General features: G+C 42.1%; 1 protein-coding gene across 2 annotated transcripts; it reads right to left on the minus strand.

Moving 5' to 3' along the window:
• Window positions 1-682: 682 nt before the first annotated feature.
• zdhhc7 (zinc finger DHHC-type palmitoyltransferase 7) lies at window positions 683-11,677 on the minus strand. 2 transcript variants are annotated; one of them, XM_035628365.2, is made up of 8 exons: window positions 11,510-11,677; window positions 10,286-10,384; window positions 6,926-7,271; window positions 6,235-6,359; window positions 6,029-6,125; window positions 5,269-5,350; window positions 4,460-4,590; window positions 683-4,131 (listed from the first exon to the last, which is right to left on the minus strand). In XM_035628365.2, exons 3-8 carry the CDS (start codon window positions 7,268-7,270, stop codon window positions 3,949-3,951), a joined length of 963 nt encoding a protein of 320 aa, XP_035484258.1. In that variant the 5' UTR covers window position 7,271; window positions 10,286-10,384; window positions 11,510-11,677; the 3' UTR covers window positions 683-3,948. The 2 variants fall into 2 exon arrangements, with proteins under 2 accessions (XP_035484258.1, XP_035484259.1); XM_035628366.2 differs by having other exon boundaries at window positions 6,926-7,276.
• Between the last annotated feature and the right edge of the window lie 8,252 nt (window positions 11,678-19,929).

The raw sequence follows: 19,929 nt of genomic DNA on the forward strand, positions 1-19,929 counted from the left end.
TACTGGATGAAGGACAGCGCCGTTAGTGCTGTCGCTTTAAAGAAAAAACAAAGGTTTTCTGTGTATTTCCCATTTGTGATTGTGCCGCTATATTAATACACATATTTGGCAGGTTTAAAAGTTTTGTTCACTTACCAAAGCAAACTCAGTACTTCTAATATTGCTTTACTATCCCCAATAACACTTCAAATGTTATAATTTTAATTTTCCACTGTAGAATTTATTGTCTGTGTTTATGTTATTATATACTTTGTGATATTTGACATCCCAGTCAATAGCTTTTATTTGTTGGTCTGTTTAACGGGTGCAGCAGGGACAAGGACGGATTGCTGCATTTTGTCAGTGGGCTGACATGTGAAAAAGTCCTATCCGTACACTTTGCATAATTTTATACTTTAGTCAATGATTTTCTTAGAAGGGCACCTGCGTTTGTTGTTTTACTTCTTTACTGTAACTTGTTTCTTTGACGCTGCAGCAGACATTTTCTCCAGTTCCCTAATTTCAGTTAATAGGGTTAGGGATATCCCCCCCCAAAATAATATAAATGGAAACAATATGATTTTGTGTGTTTTATTCTAAAAGATCTGCAGCACGTGTCAATTTAAGTACCCACACATTATCTAGAACCCCCCCATCAAGAATAGAAAGAAAGTAATTGTGAATTATCGACAATCAATCACAGTTTGACTTTAATCAAGTTTAATATGCAAAAGAATGACATTAAAGATAGAAGACATTATGACACATTAATTAAAAAAGCTTGAATAAAACATTCCATTTATATATATTGTTAATATGAACTTTTATAATTTGTTTATAAAGCTGAAAGACTTTTGTTCTTGGAGAAATGTTCTAGGAAATAAAATCTTCCTCAACCTTTCGTGGCAATGTTAATGTTGAATCCGTCATTAAACATCCAGCCAGTTAAAAATCACTACTACACATCACAACATTCTCTTCATCCTATATTTTCAACACAAATCCCCAACTGGTGTGAGAAAAACCTTTGACATAGTAGTGTTGTATCAGTTTACACAGTTCTCGCACACCACACAGTTCTCGCACATCATACAGTTCTCTCCCCATAATGATTACGTTTTTTCTTGGTCAGACGACACAGCGGAGAATCGCTCAAAACCCATTTACTGGTATAACCCTTTAAAAAATGATAATTCAACCGATTCTATTGCTTAATGTAAAACTGTAACAGAATCCCAGTTTAAGACATGATGATTGTACCATCTGAGTTTGGTCATGAAATAGAACTTTCCTATCGTGAAGTAGTCGTATACATCAACCAAGCTCGGTCAAATATTTATACCCAGTCAACACATAATATTTGTCAATCCATAATCAGTTCTGATGTTCTGTTCCTTCCTTCAAATACAAGCCAAAGTCTAACAGTGTGTTATTCCTGCCACTGTTCCCTCAGGTCAGACCTCAGATATTTACTTGTACTGCAAAGACATTTTGTGTTTATGGGCTTCCAGGCCTCTGACCGGCTCCAACTGTCACTTTAACATTATTACCTGTAGACTATTTCTATACATAACAGCCATAGCTTGATAAGCAAGATATTGGTGCATCTGCAAAACTAAACGGAATTATATATTTTTTCCCCGATGTCTTCTGAGAAGCCTTACAATACAATACAATCTGTCTAATGCCTATGGTTTTTGTGTGTGCCAGGCTTAACTTCACTTTCCTACTCATACAATAAAAAGCAAACTGAGTTTGTTAGGGTATGGGCCTTGCTGTATGAAACCATGCTGAATACAGACACAGAACGGCATTGTTTGAACAGGAAAGTGATTGCTGAATTGATGCAGTCTTGCAGAAAAACACTAGAAATAAGAGGCCAGCATTAATGCATATCCCCTGATGTCAGTTAGCTTTCAGTGAGGTGTCCAATAGTCCCAAAATATTTCAGTTTTACAGACAGCTCGTGTCTAAAAGCATGATGGTCACCGAGCGTCAGATATCATCATTAAGTGTAAACAGTGGAGATCGAGTTTCTTCTCCTGACAACCACAGATGAGAACAAACAGCAGTACGTTGTCCAACACAACATAAAAATGAGCCTCTAGCTTTAACAACACTTTGACAATACCAGCCCGACAGTCACGCCTTGAGTTTAAATCTTGAACTCTTGATTTGAAACAAGCCACATTCATCCAGTGCAAACAAAAGTCCAGTACTTATGCAGAGTAAAAACAGGAGACATAGTTGCCACAGGGTGAGAAAATACTTTTGTAAATATGGCAATAACGACTAAATCTTTCAAGCTAATAAATTCACTTGACAATGATTTCGAAGGCATGGAGTGAGTGTCCTAGCAACACCAGGGAAGTATCTGCTACTGTCCTGCCACAGGAAGTTACGGGCCCAACATTTCTGGAGTCAAGGAGGAAAAGGCCTCACAAGCATCTGCCGAGCTCCCAGAGACTTTGTTCAGTAACAAAGTCTGTATAATGAGCCCAGTACCTCAGCCTCTTTCAGCAGAGCAGCTCCCTTATTACTCGACAGGCTGGTCGCACAATGGAGCTCGGCTCTGTGGATGTGAACGAGCTCACAATGAGCCAGAGGAGGTCGTAGAGGAGGTCGTACTGGTATGTTAAAATTCTCCTTTTCACAATGTTGCACCACTGGGTGGCAAGTGAGCATGCAAAGCCCTCACGTCTGAGACTTGGCTCTGTCTTGAGGAGGTCTGCAGGGTTGTTTTCCAGGGTTTAAATGCTATGGAGTCTTACCAAACTTTCCTTTGCATATGAATTCCAACTTAACACAGAAGAAGCCTCCAGCTTTCCACACACAGCAAAACTGCAGAAATAAAACAAATTCAAACTTGATAACATTCGGTCTTTTCAGCAGCCAAAGTTGTTTCACCTGAATCACTTGGTTATAGAAAAAAAAACAACATACACACACAGGGAGGCGTATGATTGGTCTGTGGGTCACCAATCACTTCTAGACAGTGAGACGTTAAGCAGCATGATGATTCAAATGAGTATTCAGAATAACAGTAGTCATCATGGTCGTCTGTTGTGAAGTGGTCACGTTGATGAAAATTACAGAAGCTTCAGCAGTTTAAAAATAATCTATACTGGCTTGACTAACATGAAAAGAATAACAATTTCAGGCCAAGGCAGGAAAACCGTGACAAAAGGAGATGAACAGAGAGGAAAGGCCACTCAGTCCTCTTGAATAAGAATGAGGCTTGTGTTCACAGCAGCCTGTTCATTCGTCTGAGGATGAGATACCGACTGATTGAGCCGTCAAACAGAAAAATCAAGGCAGCACATTTTAATGTCAGAAGTCCTCTGTGTTCCACATCCAGGCATTTTCTCAAGTGCCGTGTGAGTAGTTGCTCCACTCGTGATTCACGTATCTGCGTCCAACAACAACAGTTCCAAGCACTTTCCCATTTAGATTCACTTGTCTGGTCTCCAGTGATGATGAAGGATATGTCGCCGATCTCCCCTCGAAAAATTCAAATCTTGAATCTCATGTGCGCAGCAGCGAAAAACAAACTGCTGAAGTTGGGTATCGAAGGTGCATATGTGGTGTTCAAACAGCACCCTGGATGGACTCACAAGGAATAAAAGATTCACTTGTGTTACTTACTGCATGCTTTGATTAAAAAACACAAACGGACCAAAAACCTGCTCAACTTAAAAACAATATTCCATTTGTTCAGCATACTCGTGCAGACCAGAGGTGTTGGGTCAACATCAGCATGTAGGAGTGAGAAAACCAACTCTCAGTGGCGGTTGATTGATTCACCGGGGTCCCACTGGAGCAGCCAGACTCCCTGTCACCCCCACATGAAAGACGGGCTCAGGCAGCAGGGGTCCATCTTAGCCCAACGCCAAAGGAGGGAATACAAGAAATCTTGCTTCAGTTCAGAGACGTTCAAGTTTCGATGAGCTGGGTCAGGCTTTCGTGTTCTCAGACAGAAAACTCAGACCCGGCGCGGCGACTGTGGGTCAACAGCAGCACGCGCCGCAGACGCAAGCCTGTGAAAGGATTGCACCACAGCAAAGAAGGCGGACTCCCAAACACGGATTTCATTCCTTCCCATCTTACTTGGCGCTCCCACGTGGGCTTCTCATTTTTGAGACGTTCAATCTCCTGCAAGACATTCAAACCAGTCTGTAAATGACAGATTCCTCGTTATGTCAGCTACTAGCTTTGGCTAATTAGCACGGCAAGACACACAGTTACATTAGCATGGGAAAGAACAGTGGGTCAAACTGGAAGACACCTTAGAGTGTCATATTGATATTTTTTTCTCATCTCAGAAAACAAAGTATTAAAATAAACTCATGACTTTTACAATTTTTAATATATATATATATATATATATATATATATATATATATACACAAGGCAGTTGAGTGACACCCAAGTGACAACTTGCTGATAGGGACAAAGCTTGTGGGGTGCAGTGGATACTGACCGTCTCGTCATTGCAGATGGAGTGGATCTGCGTACCAAACATTACGGCTGTGAAAGTGAGGAAGAGAATGGCTTCGAGACAGAGGAAGATCAGGAGCAGCACAGAAACCCCTGGAGAGAAATCACTGCACTCTGATCAGAGAAAGACAAAAATAAAGTTTTAGTTTTTTAAAATGTTATTTTGCATTGGAAAAATGAATTGTCAGATCAAACACAAACTCAATTAATGATTAATCTTCAAGAGGACATATCCCAGAGAACTGTGTCCTACAAGCCAAAATATAAAAATGTGGAAAAGTGGGCCAACAGAGACCTACCTGAAATCTTACCTGTTTATGTACATTCAAAGCTGTGCTAAATAACAATCTGGTGTGTGTGTGTGTGTGTGTGTGTGTGTGTGTTCACATGTTTTATCTTGCTGATGCTACACATCCTGCACATGACCAAAGCATATGACTGGATGTGCACAGAGTAACTCTAACGCATCCCGCTCAAAACTGTTAGTCAATTCCAACAAGCTGGAAAACTAAATCTACTTAAGGGTCTTAAGAATGAGATACCATCTATATTTTCTGGTTCATTTCTACAGAGAGATCCACGAGTGAGCAGGACAAGATCAATGGCAACTCTGATGACCTAAGCAGGGCAGATGTTCTTACAACAGGATAATACTTTGTTTTCCCCCCAACCCAACTGAATGTATACACAGTAGAAATAGAGATTCTAAACTACATTTCTTTCACATTCTGTGCTTGTGTTTTTGACTCCAGTCCATGTCGTAGTGGAAGCTACCAGACAGAGAGGTCTTACCATTCCACTGGACTTTAACACAGTTGAAGAAGTGCATTCCACTGAGGCCCAGGGCATGGGCAGAAATCAAGGCTATGTACATCTGCGGAGAGAAAAAAAACAGAAATGGGAGAGATAGTGTGAAAACTCCCATCCCACCAGGTAGGTTTGTGTATACTGTTGTAATGCAGCCTTTTCACATTTGCAGTCAAACTTTAAAGCCTCAGGAGGTGCGGTTTATATGCCCTGCTCAGCCATATGTGAGGGCTTTATGTTTGTCATAAAGAAAGTTCCTGTCAGCATATGAAGCAATAAAAAAGTGCTGATGTCGTCAGAATAGTAATAAATGGCTATTTCATGTTGACCTATATCTTCTGTGCTCTCCATCACTGTTGAGTTATGAAATGCAGCTGGTTACAAATGAGAAGATTATTAACATGGGACGGTAATATAGGCAAACTTCCCAATAGTTCTGTATAAAATAGTGTAATTTAAGAATTAAAGTACAGTATTAAGTTGCTAAAAATAAAAGCAAAACAAATTGGAAATGTACCATTTTCCCAAATTATTATCAAAAAATTATTTTATTTCTAAATTATTATATTTTGAAAACAGTTTGGAAAAACGTCCATGAAGGTCAAGACGCATGTAATTTTCACAAATAAACAACAAAGGATGATGAACATTAGGTGATATAAAGGAAAATCTTTTTTTTTTCAAATCCCTACAACTCCCTCTTGTTAGAATCAAACAAACTTCAAGAGTAATTCTGTGTACTTACAGTGAAAAGAACAAAAAATCTCTGATTCTTTTCTCCAACACAGTTATTGACCCAGGGACAGTGGTGATCCATCTTCCGGATACATCTTTTACAAATACTGCAGGCAGGAGAGAGAAGAGGTTGATGCATCACACACTGACAGGCAATGCTAACGCACAATGCACAGTTTAATTCTAAGTAAAATTGGCCACAGCAGCTTCACAGACCTGCAGTGGTGTGCCCTCTCAGGCTTGATACTGCAGCACTTGGGGCACTTGTAGATGACCTCACCAGGCTTCAGCTGCAAGCTCTCCATGTACTCCTTGGTGGCGTTACCCTTAGGAACTGCCCCCTAAGACAGGCAGTCAAATACAAACGTTGTCAGTTATAAATAAATGTGTGTGTGTTTGTGCGCCAAGGGCTTATAGAAATCAAAGTGTGTCTTTATACACAGGAATTTAGCAACTGTTCTTTACGTTTCTGTCTGGAAAGCCAATAACTACTGATCTTAAGGAGGACTGGGTGTTAAGTTTGGGACTGAAGATGTGGGAAACATTATATTGATATTTTCTGTGGTTTAGGATTTATCTTTTAACTAAAGAAATATTTTTGTTATGGCAACCTACAATATCGCCTGAGTAAAACACAAGTAACCAAAATACCACTTCCTAATATCAATATCTGCCCCCCAAAATCCATATCAGTTGGTCCATAAATGTAAATACTTTTTAAACGCTCCAAATTTATGGTGTCCTTTTATTGTTTTGTAAACACAAAAGCTTCATTGTACTCCCTTAAGTTTATCAATGTTTATTCCACCTCTTGTTCACTTTCAAAGCCTGTTGTATTCTCTTCACCCTCCCTTCTGCATCTGCTTCATCAAACATTAGCCACTCTTACTCTCTCTAACATCTTTACCGGGTCAGACAACATGGTCCGCAGGTGGGAGGCCAATGCGAGCACAGCCAGGGAGTTGAAGGTGGCCCCGTTCAGGAGGGAGTACCAGAAGTTCTTGGCGGGAAGCAGCATGACGAAGTTCACCACAAACTCGGCGTAGAGCACCAGGAACCAGGTAATGCCTGCACACACCATACCACAGCTGTCCTGGATGAACCACAGTGTGCGGTTACCAGCAGTGTGGCCCGCGTGGGGACTCCCGACCATCACCCCGGCTGCCAGGCTCCCCGCCTCCACATCGGCACCTGCCGACAGCAGCGGGTGGTGCTGCTCCATGTCTCGCAGTCGGTGGTTTGAAGACTGCATCCTGCTCTAGGCAGAGGGGAAAGAGACGAAGGAAGATTGAATTTAGTGCTTTTTACAAATACACAGATGAGTGGCAATTATATATAACTAAAACAAGGGGACAAGGATTTAAAGATAACAACAGCAAATAAGAAAATAGGAAAAGTAAATAGGACTTCAGTGAAAACAGTTGTTCAACCTCTAACTCAACCCTTCAAGCTCAGTGCTCTTTGAACCGTGCAGCTGTTGTTACAAGAGACACGAGTCATTGGAGGCCTCGTCTTCTCTTTTCATGTCAAGGTCGTTAGAGAAGCATGACCATGGTTTCGAGATAAATCGATGGCCGCCCCTCGGTCCCTAAAGGAAACTGATCCTGCGGCTGAAGTACATGAGCATGAGGAGTACAGGCTAATAATAACCTGTGGACCCAGTAGCCTGCTGCTGGAGGCTTCGCTGTGACTCAGACACAATGTAAATCAATACAACAAGGTGCTACCCAAATATACTGAATAACCTGGGATTTTATAGGTTTCTCTGTTGTAAAAAAACAAATGGTAAATGGACTGTATGTTTCTAGTGCTCTTCTAGTCTTATTGACCACTCGAAGCCCTATACAGGACAACTCACATTCACCCACTCACACACTGTCGTTTACCGCGTTATTTTCTGTCAACATTCGTAATAAATCATCCCTGAGCTACAGAACTGATCTGAATTGTAAGGAAGTGGCGATTATTTCATTTGTTGAGTCAGTGTTCCTGCAGACTCGGATGTAATGCTTTGAAGCGAATGACTCCCTCTCGACTCCCTCTAAACTTCCTTTGCTTAGCATTTAGCATTTCTGCCAAGCTGTCAGTTTTTCGCTGACTAGCCAACCAGACTGCTTTCTAACCACCACACTGCTGTTAGCTTGTGCTTTTGCATCCAGTTCCATCTCAGTGGGTGTTGTTCAAATTGCTTGAAAAACTGAAATGCCAAAGGGGAAGAGGTCTGGTAGAGCTGAGCGCCGAAAGCAGAGAGTACGTCTCCCCGTTCGGGCCACACAGGGATTTCACGGTAACTCGTTCAAATGATAAGAGGCTTTCTATTAAAAACATATTAGAGTAAATAGATAAATATAATGGAATAATAATATATCAAACACAGATTATATGCAAACATATCCTCATAAAGATCAGCAGCTGTTTATGTTTAAAGAATCATTGATGGCTTTATAAAGCCTGATAATAACAATTTATATCATGGGACGATAGAAAAACACATAATTCTCTATTTCTAGAGTCACTATGCCACTAATTGCGTTTCTCATGGCAAAAATTGTCTTCATTTGGACGACACTTTGGGTTCTTCCAAGCGGCACAGATGCAGGCAGGAAATTTGAATGACATGACATGCAAGAATCATGTCTAACAGTACAGAGAGAGTTTAAGGATGGGAGCCACAAAAGTACAGCTGAGTGCTTAAAACAAACCCCAAATTAAGCACCACATTACAAGACGCAAAGAGACGCGAAAAAAGGCAACAGCTTCTGTTACGATTTATACCTGCAAATTTACATAGTCCAGAAAAAGGTACGAGTAACGAGTATGATATGTATCGTTATCAGGATATAAAATTACCAGGATATGAACTATTAATGAAATGACATTGCGGCTGGATGTGAAGTGTCCTGTCGGGCTGGCAAGATGCTATGTCCTGCGTGTGTGTGTTCATAGTTGAATGATGCAAGCACTGATCCTGTTCTTTATCAAAAAAAGATCATGACCGGATCCAGGCCACAGTTAAGAGCATCAACTTATAAATACATTATCCACAAAGTCGGTTCCGATGATGGCGACTGACTGACTGACTGACTGACTGACTGACTGAGTTGCCTCACACTTTGCTTCGGAATATTTAATCACTGCATCATGTTGCAAACACTGGGAAAACAGATAGAGACCAATTTTTTGTCAGAGGGGAAATATTAGAGACAAGGCGCTCAATCAGTAAGAATCACCTCGAGATGTGTGTGGGAATAATTCATTGCACGACGTGCACAAGAGCCCAAGCACTCTTACATGTGTTGATGGAGTTACATTGATATTCATAAAGTTGATGCCAGTGGAACCAGAGGAGCAGAATGCAAGCATGCATTTTCTGAATTAAGATCCACTTACAAAACCCAATCTACAGTCCAATCTGCAATGTAGAAATGTGAATATGAAATAAAGAAAAATGTCAAGAATAATTGCAGTAATGTGAATTGTGACCGGAATAGTGCAATGATGTTTGTGAAGTGTGTGTGTGTATGTGTGTGTGTGTGTGTGTGTGTGTGTGTGTGTGTGTGTTTTTATTCAGTTACAAACCTTGTCGTTTGGGTCACATCACCAATGCTGAACCATGCTGTTTTTCTAATAAAACTGACCATTGTTCTTAGGAGGGCAGAAAAATGCTCGTGGCTAATTTAAGACATATTGATTTCTCTGTGGTCAATGAAAGGCGAGTCCATTAATGCCACACCAGCTGCTGTTCCAGCTGTCTGCCCATCCTAGTCAGAGGCCAACCACACAAAAGCCACTGGTCCCCCTCTCCCTCTATATCTCTCTTCTTCTATTTTAACTAACAGTCAAGTGTCGTCCTGCTCAGATCACTGTGCTGCGAGAATTGTCACACACTCAGTCATAACAAAGGCTAGTTGCGTGTCTCACTGATGTGGGCTTTTGTTCAGCACCACTGTCCGTGTCCACATTAAATCCACGAAGGCTTGCTGTTCATTTCTGGAGACAAATGGCAGTTTAATTTCTAACACTGAGATTTCCGCTGTGAATAATAGATTAGCAATACAGGCAGGAAACTACAAAACATTCAAGTGGGTTGCAAATGACTCGTCAAGTAAACGCTCTCTGTCGGCGGACTGTTGAGTCTGCTTACGTCTCAGAGCCTCCCAGGAAAGAGGAAGAATGCAACTCTTCCAGCTTTTCGCTCAAAAGAACAGATGGCACGAGGCCAGCGTCTCTCTCTGTTTGCTGTGCAAGGGAAGTGGCAGCAACCTACCTAATGGGTGTCCTCTTCACAATAGCATGCTGGGATGTACACCTCCTGGACCAGCACGGGGAAGTAAATACACATGTGGACTGACATGTAGGTCACCACCTGAAAAAAAGACACAGACACAAATGTGTTAAGTCTCCACAATTTGGGATCACCACACACACACAGTTCATACTCAAACGGCCGCCGTCTTATACAGCTCTATTTTCATCACAGTTATGTTTACTGACAGATTGAACCATTTCTACACGTGTGTGTGTGCAGGTAGGTACACACTGTGCAGCGGAAAGTAAAGTCGAAGGGAAGACAGGAGAGTTTCAACAATGTGTATACACTTAGCACTTGCCACACATTGCCACACTATGCTTAATGCCTGCTCCCTCTCTCTGGCTGAACGAGGCCGTGAGGAGTGGGCCCAGGACTTTGCAACGGTTTCCTCCCCGACCCCCAGGAAACACGCCCATCACGCCGGCTGTTCGTGGCAGGCTGGCGGCATCGCAGGTTCGCATGTGCAGTGTGATCAGGGATTTGCTTAGACGCTTATTTGAATGAGGTCATGAATGAGTCCAGGCCAGAGGGATCTGACCACCTCGGTGCAGCAGAGGTCTCTGTGCAAACCTCCAAACCACAGATATACCGACTAACAGCATCGACCGCGATGACGAGCAGCGACCGTCCAAACTGTCCGTTCACCACGCTCCCTTGTTTTCGTGAAGCAGCAGCTGATAGCACCGTTCAAAGGGGGTCCAGCCTTGACCCCAGCCGGACAAACCACTGACCACAGCAGCACCCGAGCAGATTAGTTGGTGAGGTGTGACTGAGATCAGACGACGAGCACATGAATCACCAGCTTCTCATTCTTCATTCGACCCCTCGTATTAGGGGAGATATCACTGACCCGGGTCTCCCCCTCTCCGCTGCGACGGAAGGTCGTGACTGAAACTGAACACACACACACGGACACACACACGCGCACGCACGCACACACACACACACGGACACACACACGCGCACGCACGCACACACACACACACACACACACACACACACGGACACACACACACACGCGCGCGCGCGACACTCCCCGTGCAGTCTGACAGATGTCTGATATAAATCTCGCCTGCTAACTAGCCCCCGGTCGGAAGCTAACAGGGCTAGCATGCCAACGCTGTACCCGCGCCGCGGGCGCTAACGCCGAGCCTCCCGACGAGCAGTCGAAGCACAGACCTTTAACGTCCCTGGTTTGTTTCGTCCTCGTGATACATCTTAATGTCCCGTTTCAGCGAAACTCCAGCTCCCACGCAGCCGTGTCTGCAGCGGCGACACATCGCTCTGACAGACGGCGGGCAGTAACGACGGCGCTTCCGGGGTCCGTCTCGGCTTTCTCCGGCGCTCTTCGCGAATGGCCAGACAAATAATATTTTTGTTGAACGACGCCACCCAGTGGATCATTACAGAATTACACCCACGAACCTGCGTCTATGTAATTTCTCCACTCGTGGGCGCTACTGTCTAAACTCCGTGCATGACACCCGCCATGTAAACTTTGAGCTGCTGCACTGTATTCAGGACCACAGTTTAAACGTTTAATAATAACCATAATCCCAACAGCTGTCGGACTGTACAACAACACAATTTAATGCGCGGATGTTTTCCCATCACAACATCACAACAAACGGGCTACTACTTGCACTACTGTCCTGCAAGACTGTGCTCACTACAACCATATATGTACATGGTGGTATTTAATGCATAAATCATACAACAGTGTACTTATCAGTCAGACTCCTTATTTAATACAAACCTCTACACATTCCTGCCTTCTGCCAAGGCAGTATTTGTATATAATGTATTTAGGTTTTTAAAGTATTTTGATTTACTTTGTTATTCTACCTCTTCCCTGATGCCTTTGACTCACACCCTTTCCATGGCATGGGATTATTAAAGTCATACATTATCTAATATTATTTTATGATTAGGATGATGTTCTGTTAAAAAAAGGTGCTGCAGGAAAATGTTCCTGGACATGTAGGCCTATATTTGACTGTATGCATTTATCTACGCATGCAAATAGGGAGGTATCCATGTTACCTAACATAAGTAAAGACCTATACTTTATGTGTTTGGACCAAGTGTGAATAGATAAAAGTTCTATGTTCTCTGTAGTCTTTTTATGAAGTGTAAATTAATAACATATTGCCTTGAATAAATTACAGAAAATCTCCCTTAAAATTAATTAATTTAAGTGCATCCAAGGGAGATAAACAATGTTTTTGAATATACTTTTCCATTTACGCATGTCAGTTTCTGGATGTATTTTTCGACCATTCAAATCAGAAATCCATTCTCATTCATTTCTATATGGCATCAAAACAATGATCAAACTTTAAAATGCCTTAACTTTCACAAGGAACTTTGAGTCTTCATGCATTTCTGTCACACTTATATAACTGTTGTGTGGATACTTTTCAAATCAGCTGCCTTTGCAGTGTTCTGGTCAGAGGAGCAAGTGGTTAAATTAATATTTTACAGACTTGTGATTTGCCTGATCTGAACCCAGTCTCTTTCAAAAGCCCAAACTCAGTGAATGTTTTTGGCAAAACCTTAAAAAAAGTTTCAAACTGAAGCTGTGTCATTTTCCTGTCAAGCACCTACACATTGTTACATATAGAATAGTTCCACCTGTCCTGAGCGGCCATAGGGTGTGGTATGAGGTGTGGTTGACAGTGGATGGGCTTTTTACTTACAAAAACCTGGTCAGAGACGTAGTATTTAACAGTAAATGACAAACCTCTTTTAAAGCGCTTGGTGCAGCAACCCTTTATTCCACTGTTAAAGCCCATAGATGCGCCATGAGCTCGGATCATTAAAATAGAGGCCACGGTCTGGCTCAGTTAAATATTTAGCTTGACCTGAGCATTTTTTCCTCGTGGTCACCTGGGTGCAGGTGCCCACTTGTGCCAGCACGTCCCGAGCAGGGAGCAGCATGACCTCCCTGGCAGCCGTCGGGGCTGTCACGTGTCTCGCAAGAGAGGATTATAAGGCCAAGACAAAGCAGCTTGGCCCTTCCCTGCCCTGTGTCTGCGGCTGCGCAGTGAGAGCTGAGGGATTCTGCCCTCTCCCGTTCTGGTTCACAGACAATATCAGCTGTCTGTGTTAAAGGGAGGGAGAGGGGGAAAAAAATACCCAGCAATCCTCTAAAGCAGCTTAAAGGCTGATTCAGGGGACTGGAGCCCATTCCATTTCCAGCACTACATCTCTCGCTCCATTATGGCTAGATGAGCATCGCACTGACTGCCAAAGGAGCAACATGTAAACTGTCCGCTGCATCCTCCTACAGGCCACCCACACCTCATGTACACCCCCCCCACCTAACATCTCCTACTTGGACGAACCACAAAAAGCTTTAGAGAATGTGAATAACAATTGAGACAAGCAGAGTTATTTGATTTTAACTCTTGATGCAATCGGGAGCCTTGTTATCTGATTAAATAATGAATGCTAAGTGCTCATGTAACAAATAAAATCTCCCGCCGGGGGCCATGGGTTCCCATGTGCTTTATTATTTTCGACGCATCCCCCCCATCACCCTCTGTTGACATGCTAGGTTTTGGAATGAAGTGCAGCGAAGTGGAGTGGAGATGAGAGTGGTTGGAGCGAATATGTGATGCGATCCCCTTGTCAGTGTGTGTGTGTGTGTGTGTGTGTGTGTCTGTGTCTGTGCGTATGGTGCAGGAATAAAAGGGGAGATGAAGGACTTTGCTCACATCAGAGGCTATGAGAGAAAATATTTTTGGAGAATGAGTGAGAGAGAGAAGGACACACGCAAGAGAGTTCAGAGTCAGGACACAATCCCAGACCGATGGTAGGACAAAATTCAGTTTTTTGTCCTAACCCTAACCCACTTTGGCAGTTTTCCACATGAATTACAATAATAGATTAAGATGTTATGGGTGTTTAAAAATGTGTTTTCCACATGAATTACAATAATAGATTAAGATGTTATGGGTGTTTAAAAATGTGTTGGTATTGCCTCACATATAAACACCTCAGTAAACCACTTTATGCTGATATGGTGTATTTTAATCTACCTCGGGTATCGTGTTTCGTCAGGGGTGCAGCGCTATATGTTCAAGTAACACAAAATGTCCACAACAAAATACATGATAATTGGAAAAAAAAAATATTTATCAACTAGTTATCTGCAAATATATGTTTGCATTATGAAAAAAAGCCCAAATATTTAAGTTTCTCTAGATAAAAGACACGTGGACGGGACACAAAGAGGCAGTTCCTGAGTGGGCGGCTGACAGACACTCAATGATGATGATTATTTGAGCTTTGATTAAATTCCTCATTGATTACATAAGTGGATATTATACAAACTATACACATAGGATTAACAAAGGTTAAAAAACAGCCAGTATCTTTGAATCACGATTAAGTGAGTGCCGGAGAGTGAATCCCACTGTACCAAACATGATAGATACTCAGTAAGGGACAATGAGGAACCTCGACTCTCACTCACTCACTGACTTTCGGGGATGTAATGCTGAAGCATGGCTGGAGTCTGATTCTCGTGTGCTTCTGCAGCACTACACCAGTGGTTGTTGTGTAACACAAATATTACCAGAATAACCAAAATTACCAAATATTTTTCTTTTGACTATTACGTTTATTTGCTGAAAGCTAGGAGGGAAGATATATATGGCCCACATGTTTGTCGATTAGATACAGAGCTTCTGCCAACTGCCGGTTCGCTTAGCTCAAACACAACAATGGAACAACTGACTGTTTGAGCGTTTTTTAACTAAATGAATAAACATATTTGAAAGAAACTGTAAAACAATCCCTTTAAAAATAAGCAAACTTATAATCACAATTCATTGCTTGCACATTTTCCCCTCTCCAAAGTCAAACTGTGCTCTCTGCAAAGACACACAACCAGGCCTCAACTGCTTTGTGTCGTGTCAGGAGCAGTGTGTGGAGACGTGCCACCTGAGGGAAATATCTTGTTTAAAAAAAAGAGAGAAGAGTACAAGAAAAGAAAAACAGAGGGTGCATACAGAAAAGTCTTCAATAATTCGTAAAGAGAGAAGCACCTCAAGTGATACTGCCTTGGTATTTGGATCTAAATGAAGCTGCTTGGCATCAAGTTATCCACAGTAAAGAGAGAGGAGGAAGAAGAAAAGAAATGGGAATATTTGTCCATACAAGTTGGACGACATCATAGAATATATGTGTAGTTATTGTAAGGGATCGGAAAAAGCCTTAAAGTATTTAGCCTTAAAATTGTTGCATTAAATTAGTACTCATACATCAGTTGAATATATACATCACTCATGATATCTGACAATCCATAAATACGATTTGATCAATGTCAGTTTTATCATGATTATAAAAAAATTGGATTAAGGATGAAGATGATTTGTGTTCTCTCCTCTTTTTGAAGGCATAGCAGTGTAGAGTATGTCATTAATATGTATGTATGCAGTTGTCATTGACATTGAGTTCTAACATCACATGAACCCACGTCTAATTCTGCTGATGCACATTCTGACCACACTGGAGTGTCTGTACACAAAACCATCTGTCTACACTGTGAGAACAATGTGTGATTTCAAACTCTCCCTCCGACACAGAAACATGACGGAGAGATGGAGCCTGACAGGAGGTCAGAGCAGACATGTCAACATTTTGACCTTTGGGACTCTTCGTCCACGGTGGCATGAAGAGTAACACGATGTTACGAGCCGGGCAATGATGGAATGACCGCTGACCTGGCACAGGCTTATCTTTGCTGCATCCACCTTCGCGTCGCACACACAAATCCAACCTAGAAGCCTTTTAGAGGGGATTTTCTCAGTAGGGCAATCTGTTGGCTTTTCAAAAACTGCAAGCGTGAAACAAGCAAGGACCAACAATGCCCCCCCCCCCCGCCCCCATTGGCCATTAGTTCTCCTTGGTCGTAGTACACATAACAAAATCAGCTAAGGATCATTAAAGGTCAGTAATGTATTGACTATAGAAACCTATAGAGAGGCTAATTTAAATCAGCATCATTCACAGTGAATACATAATGTGTCTTAGCCTGTTGCGCTGACATCAGTCCCCAAACTTGGCTTATTCACTATCGCCAATCCTCCCTCTGGTTCTCAGGAGTTACTTTTATGTGACAGGATTAGAGATAAGCCTTGACCCAGCAGATGCCACGGATCTTTTGGCTCATCTCAGTTTAGCATGGAAAGTGTACTATATACTGCAGCACTATAGGGAGGCTTACGCCACCCTACTTTAAACAAAACAAAAAAAATACGTTCAGTTTAGTTTCAGACATTCACTATGAGTCCTGTCTGAGGAAATGTAGGTTATCTTTTTAAATAAGGAAAAAACTACTCTCAGCCTCAGTGGCCTGAACCTTGCCACCACCCAGACTGAAAACAAATGTTTTCTATAAAAAAATGAACACCATAAATATGTCCATTCAGTATTAGTTGGTGTTAGCTAGTTAGTTGGTGTACAAACTGTGACGGTATCTTTAAGATGACAAAAGGGTGGCTATATATCATTGGTTCAAGTCCACTCTCTCTCTCTCACACCACACACACACACGCGCACACACGCGCACACGCACACAATAATGCTCCCCTCTCAACCCTCTATTAAAAGAAGAGCTAGGCTTACCTTAAAAGCCCTCACATAAGCTTTGTATTGATTGAGGGAAAAAGTGATGCAGCACCCAGTGAGGGTGGAAGAGAGGGTGGGTGGGTGGGTGGGTGGGGGTCATTAGCATTGGGGGTAGAATTAGGTTAAGGTTGCGGTTACATTAAGGGGCCAGGGAATGTATTGTATCAATGACAGGTCCCGCAAAAATATAGTTGTATAAGGAGTCAAGGTCGAGTGTAGATCCTCCTCAGTCTGGACCTTCATGGAGTTGAGGCATGACTCACCCCCACTGCTGCCTGCTGTGCTGTGTAAGAGACCACATAGTGGATGAGGTCCATCAATAATTCAACAAAGACAGACTTCCTCTTTCTCTAGCTCTCTCCCTCTCTCTCTCTTCCCCCCACCCCCGGTGCTCTGCTTCTTTTTCTGACTGACTGAATCTTCCGCGTACTTCCACAAACACCCTCCATCTCCGGGCTCCCTCATCCGCCTGCCTCGCCGCTAAACCGTCCCAAACCACTTAAAACAAACTGCAACGTACTTCGAAATTTAAATCTGGGGCCCAGACAAGTAATCTTTGGCTTTTAATGTGTTTTTCCCCCGATACACTAGGAACAAGACATCAGGTCGGCTTTTCGTGATTGTGTAAGATTAGGGCTACACAGGGCAGTCTACCACCATATGTGGGCATCACTTAGAAGTGAGATGTCAAACTTAGAGCAGGCAAATGAGTGGGGTTTATAGAACATGATATTTTGACCACACAGTGGGTCAGAGGTTTGTGGTTACAACTGACTCACAACATTAAAGGTCCTGGACCTCACTCAGGATGCAAGGATGCTTTCAAAGAGGAGTTTGTAAGTTCTCCCTTGACTTTGTTTTATTGCAGAAACATGCAAACAAACACCAGTATAGTGTCTTAATGCAAGAACAGTGCAAACAGGAATAGCTCTTGTACAAGGTGTCCAGTTGTGTGTGCTCTTTTCTCCAGTCCTCCAACATGCCTTTTATCAAAATGTTATAAGACAAATACTTTTCTGTGTTGCACTACGCAGCCCACAACTTGTGTGGGCCTTATCTAGAAAGCATAAAGGAATGCTAGGGGAAAGTGCAATCAGAGCAGGATGTCGTTACTGGGATTATCAACAGGGCCGACAGAGGTTATTCAAGACTTCTCCGGATGTGTTTGCTCAGGACATTCTTGCCTTTTGACCATTATCTGATCGTGACTTTCAGCCGGGTCCATTTCCTGCCTAAAACCATTGATTCCATGTAATTAAAATGCCTGAGAGTGAGACGAGATCCTCCATTAAAAGATACATTAGTGGGCATTATACTGCTAATCCCAGGACCTTTAGGAACCTGCTAATCTGGATTATAGAGTTTGTAGATCATTTTATAGCATCAGTTATTTTCCTCCCCTATGGTGTCCTCTTCATCTTAACCTCTTGAACCTGGGGACAATTTTGCTCATCTTTCATAGTGATTCAATTCTCTTGTCTATATTCTTATGTCGGTAAAGTTTTTGGTGTCATATACTATAATCTATTTAACCCTTTGTGAAAAAAGTATTTGGACACAATTTGTGTCCACAGGGTTGGAGGTTAATACTCTGCTCACTGAGCTGAGGGCTCTGCTCTTCAAACTGTGAATGAAGCCTGTCATCCAAGAAGTCCGACCAACACATGAAATACTATCTGATGCAGGTCTCCTGACTCCTACGCATCAGTATTAACCATCCATCCATGCAGCAATTATCTATAAGGCTTTATCCATTGAGGGTAGCGGGAAGGCTGGAGCCAATCCCAGCTGATATTACATAGACGGGGAGAACATGCAAAATCCACACATGGTGGTCTTGATGGTCTGAACCTTGATTCGAATCAAGAACCTTCTTGCTGTGAGCAACCACCACCACGCCATTGTGCCGCCCACAGTTTTTACATAATCAAAAATAGATTTCATACTTTGTTTGCTATTCAAATTCTTTGATGTCCTCAGTGTATGAAGTTATATATTCAAAAGTTTCATTTTTAGGCATTGAGGGTGATGATTTACTCACCTATGGTTGGGTAAACCATGGCCTCCATTTGATATTACACAAAGCCAGGTCAAGTCATTTATTTAAGTAACCCAACATCACCCTTGATTTGGGTGCAGCTATTTTCTATTTATTTTTTTTTGTCATAAATTCCTCAAATTTTTCTGCCCCTGTTTTGTAATTCTATTTCGTGTAACAGCAAACCATGGCGAGCCTCTGCGTAGGAAATCACATTACTTTTTCCAGGATGTATTGACTTTAAGAGCAATCAGAGCATGTCTGTCTAATCCTGACATGTAAAACTATCAGATCGGTATATCAGCAGCCTTATTTTAGGAATGCAGACCAACAGACAGTCCGGCCAATTTCACAACGTAATCCTGCAACTCTGCATTTACATCGTCAGACGTTTTTCCACATAAAGGAGATTAAGTCGAGACTGAGTAGACAGGAAAGTCCAAATTTGGAATTGTCAACAGGCCATGGATCTTATCTATCACTGTCTTTGGCTGATTTTCCACTTATTGCACAAAATAAGATTATAAATTAGAAAAACTTGCCACAGGGTTATGTCTTTGGACAAATATATTTCTCGTGAGGAAATACACAACCTTTTAATGACTTTGTCTGTTGACAACAGCAAAGCTGTGAGACTAAATACAATCGGAGAGACAAAGAGAGTGACTCTTGATGATTTCCTGCACCATTAGAACAGAATAAGTGCGCTCGCCCTGAGGTGAGCAGTTGCTGTGGAAACAGATTCAAAAGAGAATAAGATCTTAACAAAACATCTGACTCAGCCCAGATATTTGCTATATGACAGCACTGTCATCATTACCAGCACTTCAAATAAATGGAGTTCATAGTCCCAATAGAGCAGATACCTATACAATTAAATTGGGGCTTTAAATGGGGCTATGGCATTCATATTTTTCTTCTT

Source organism: Scophthalmus maximus, chromosome 4 (genome assembly GCF_022379125.1).
Source record: "Scophthalmus maximus strain ysfricsl-2021 chromosome 4, ASM2237912v1, whole genome shotgun sequence".
Classification (NCBI taxonomy): Eukaryota; Metazoa; Chordata; class Actinopteri; order Pleuronectiformes; family Scophthalmidae; genus Scophthalmus; species Scophthalmus maximus.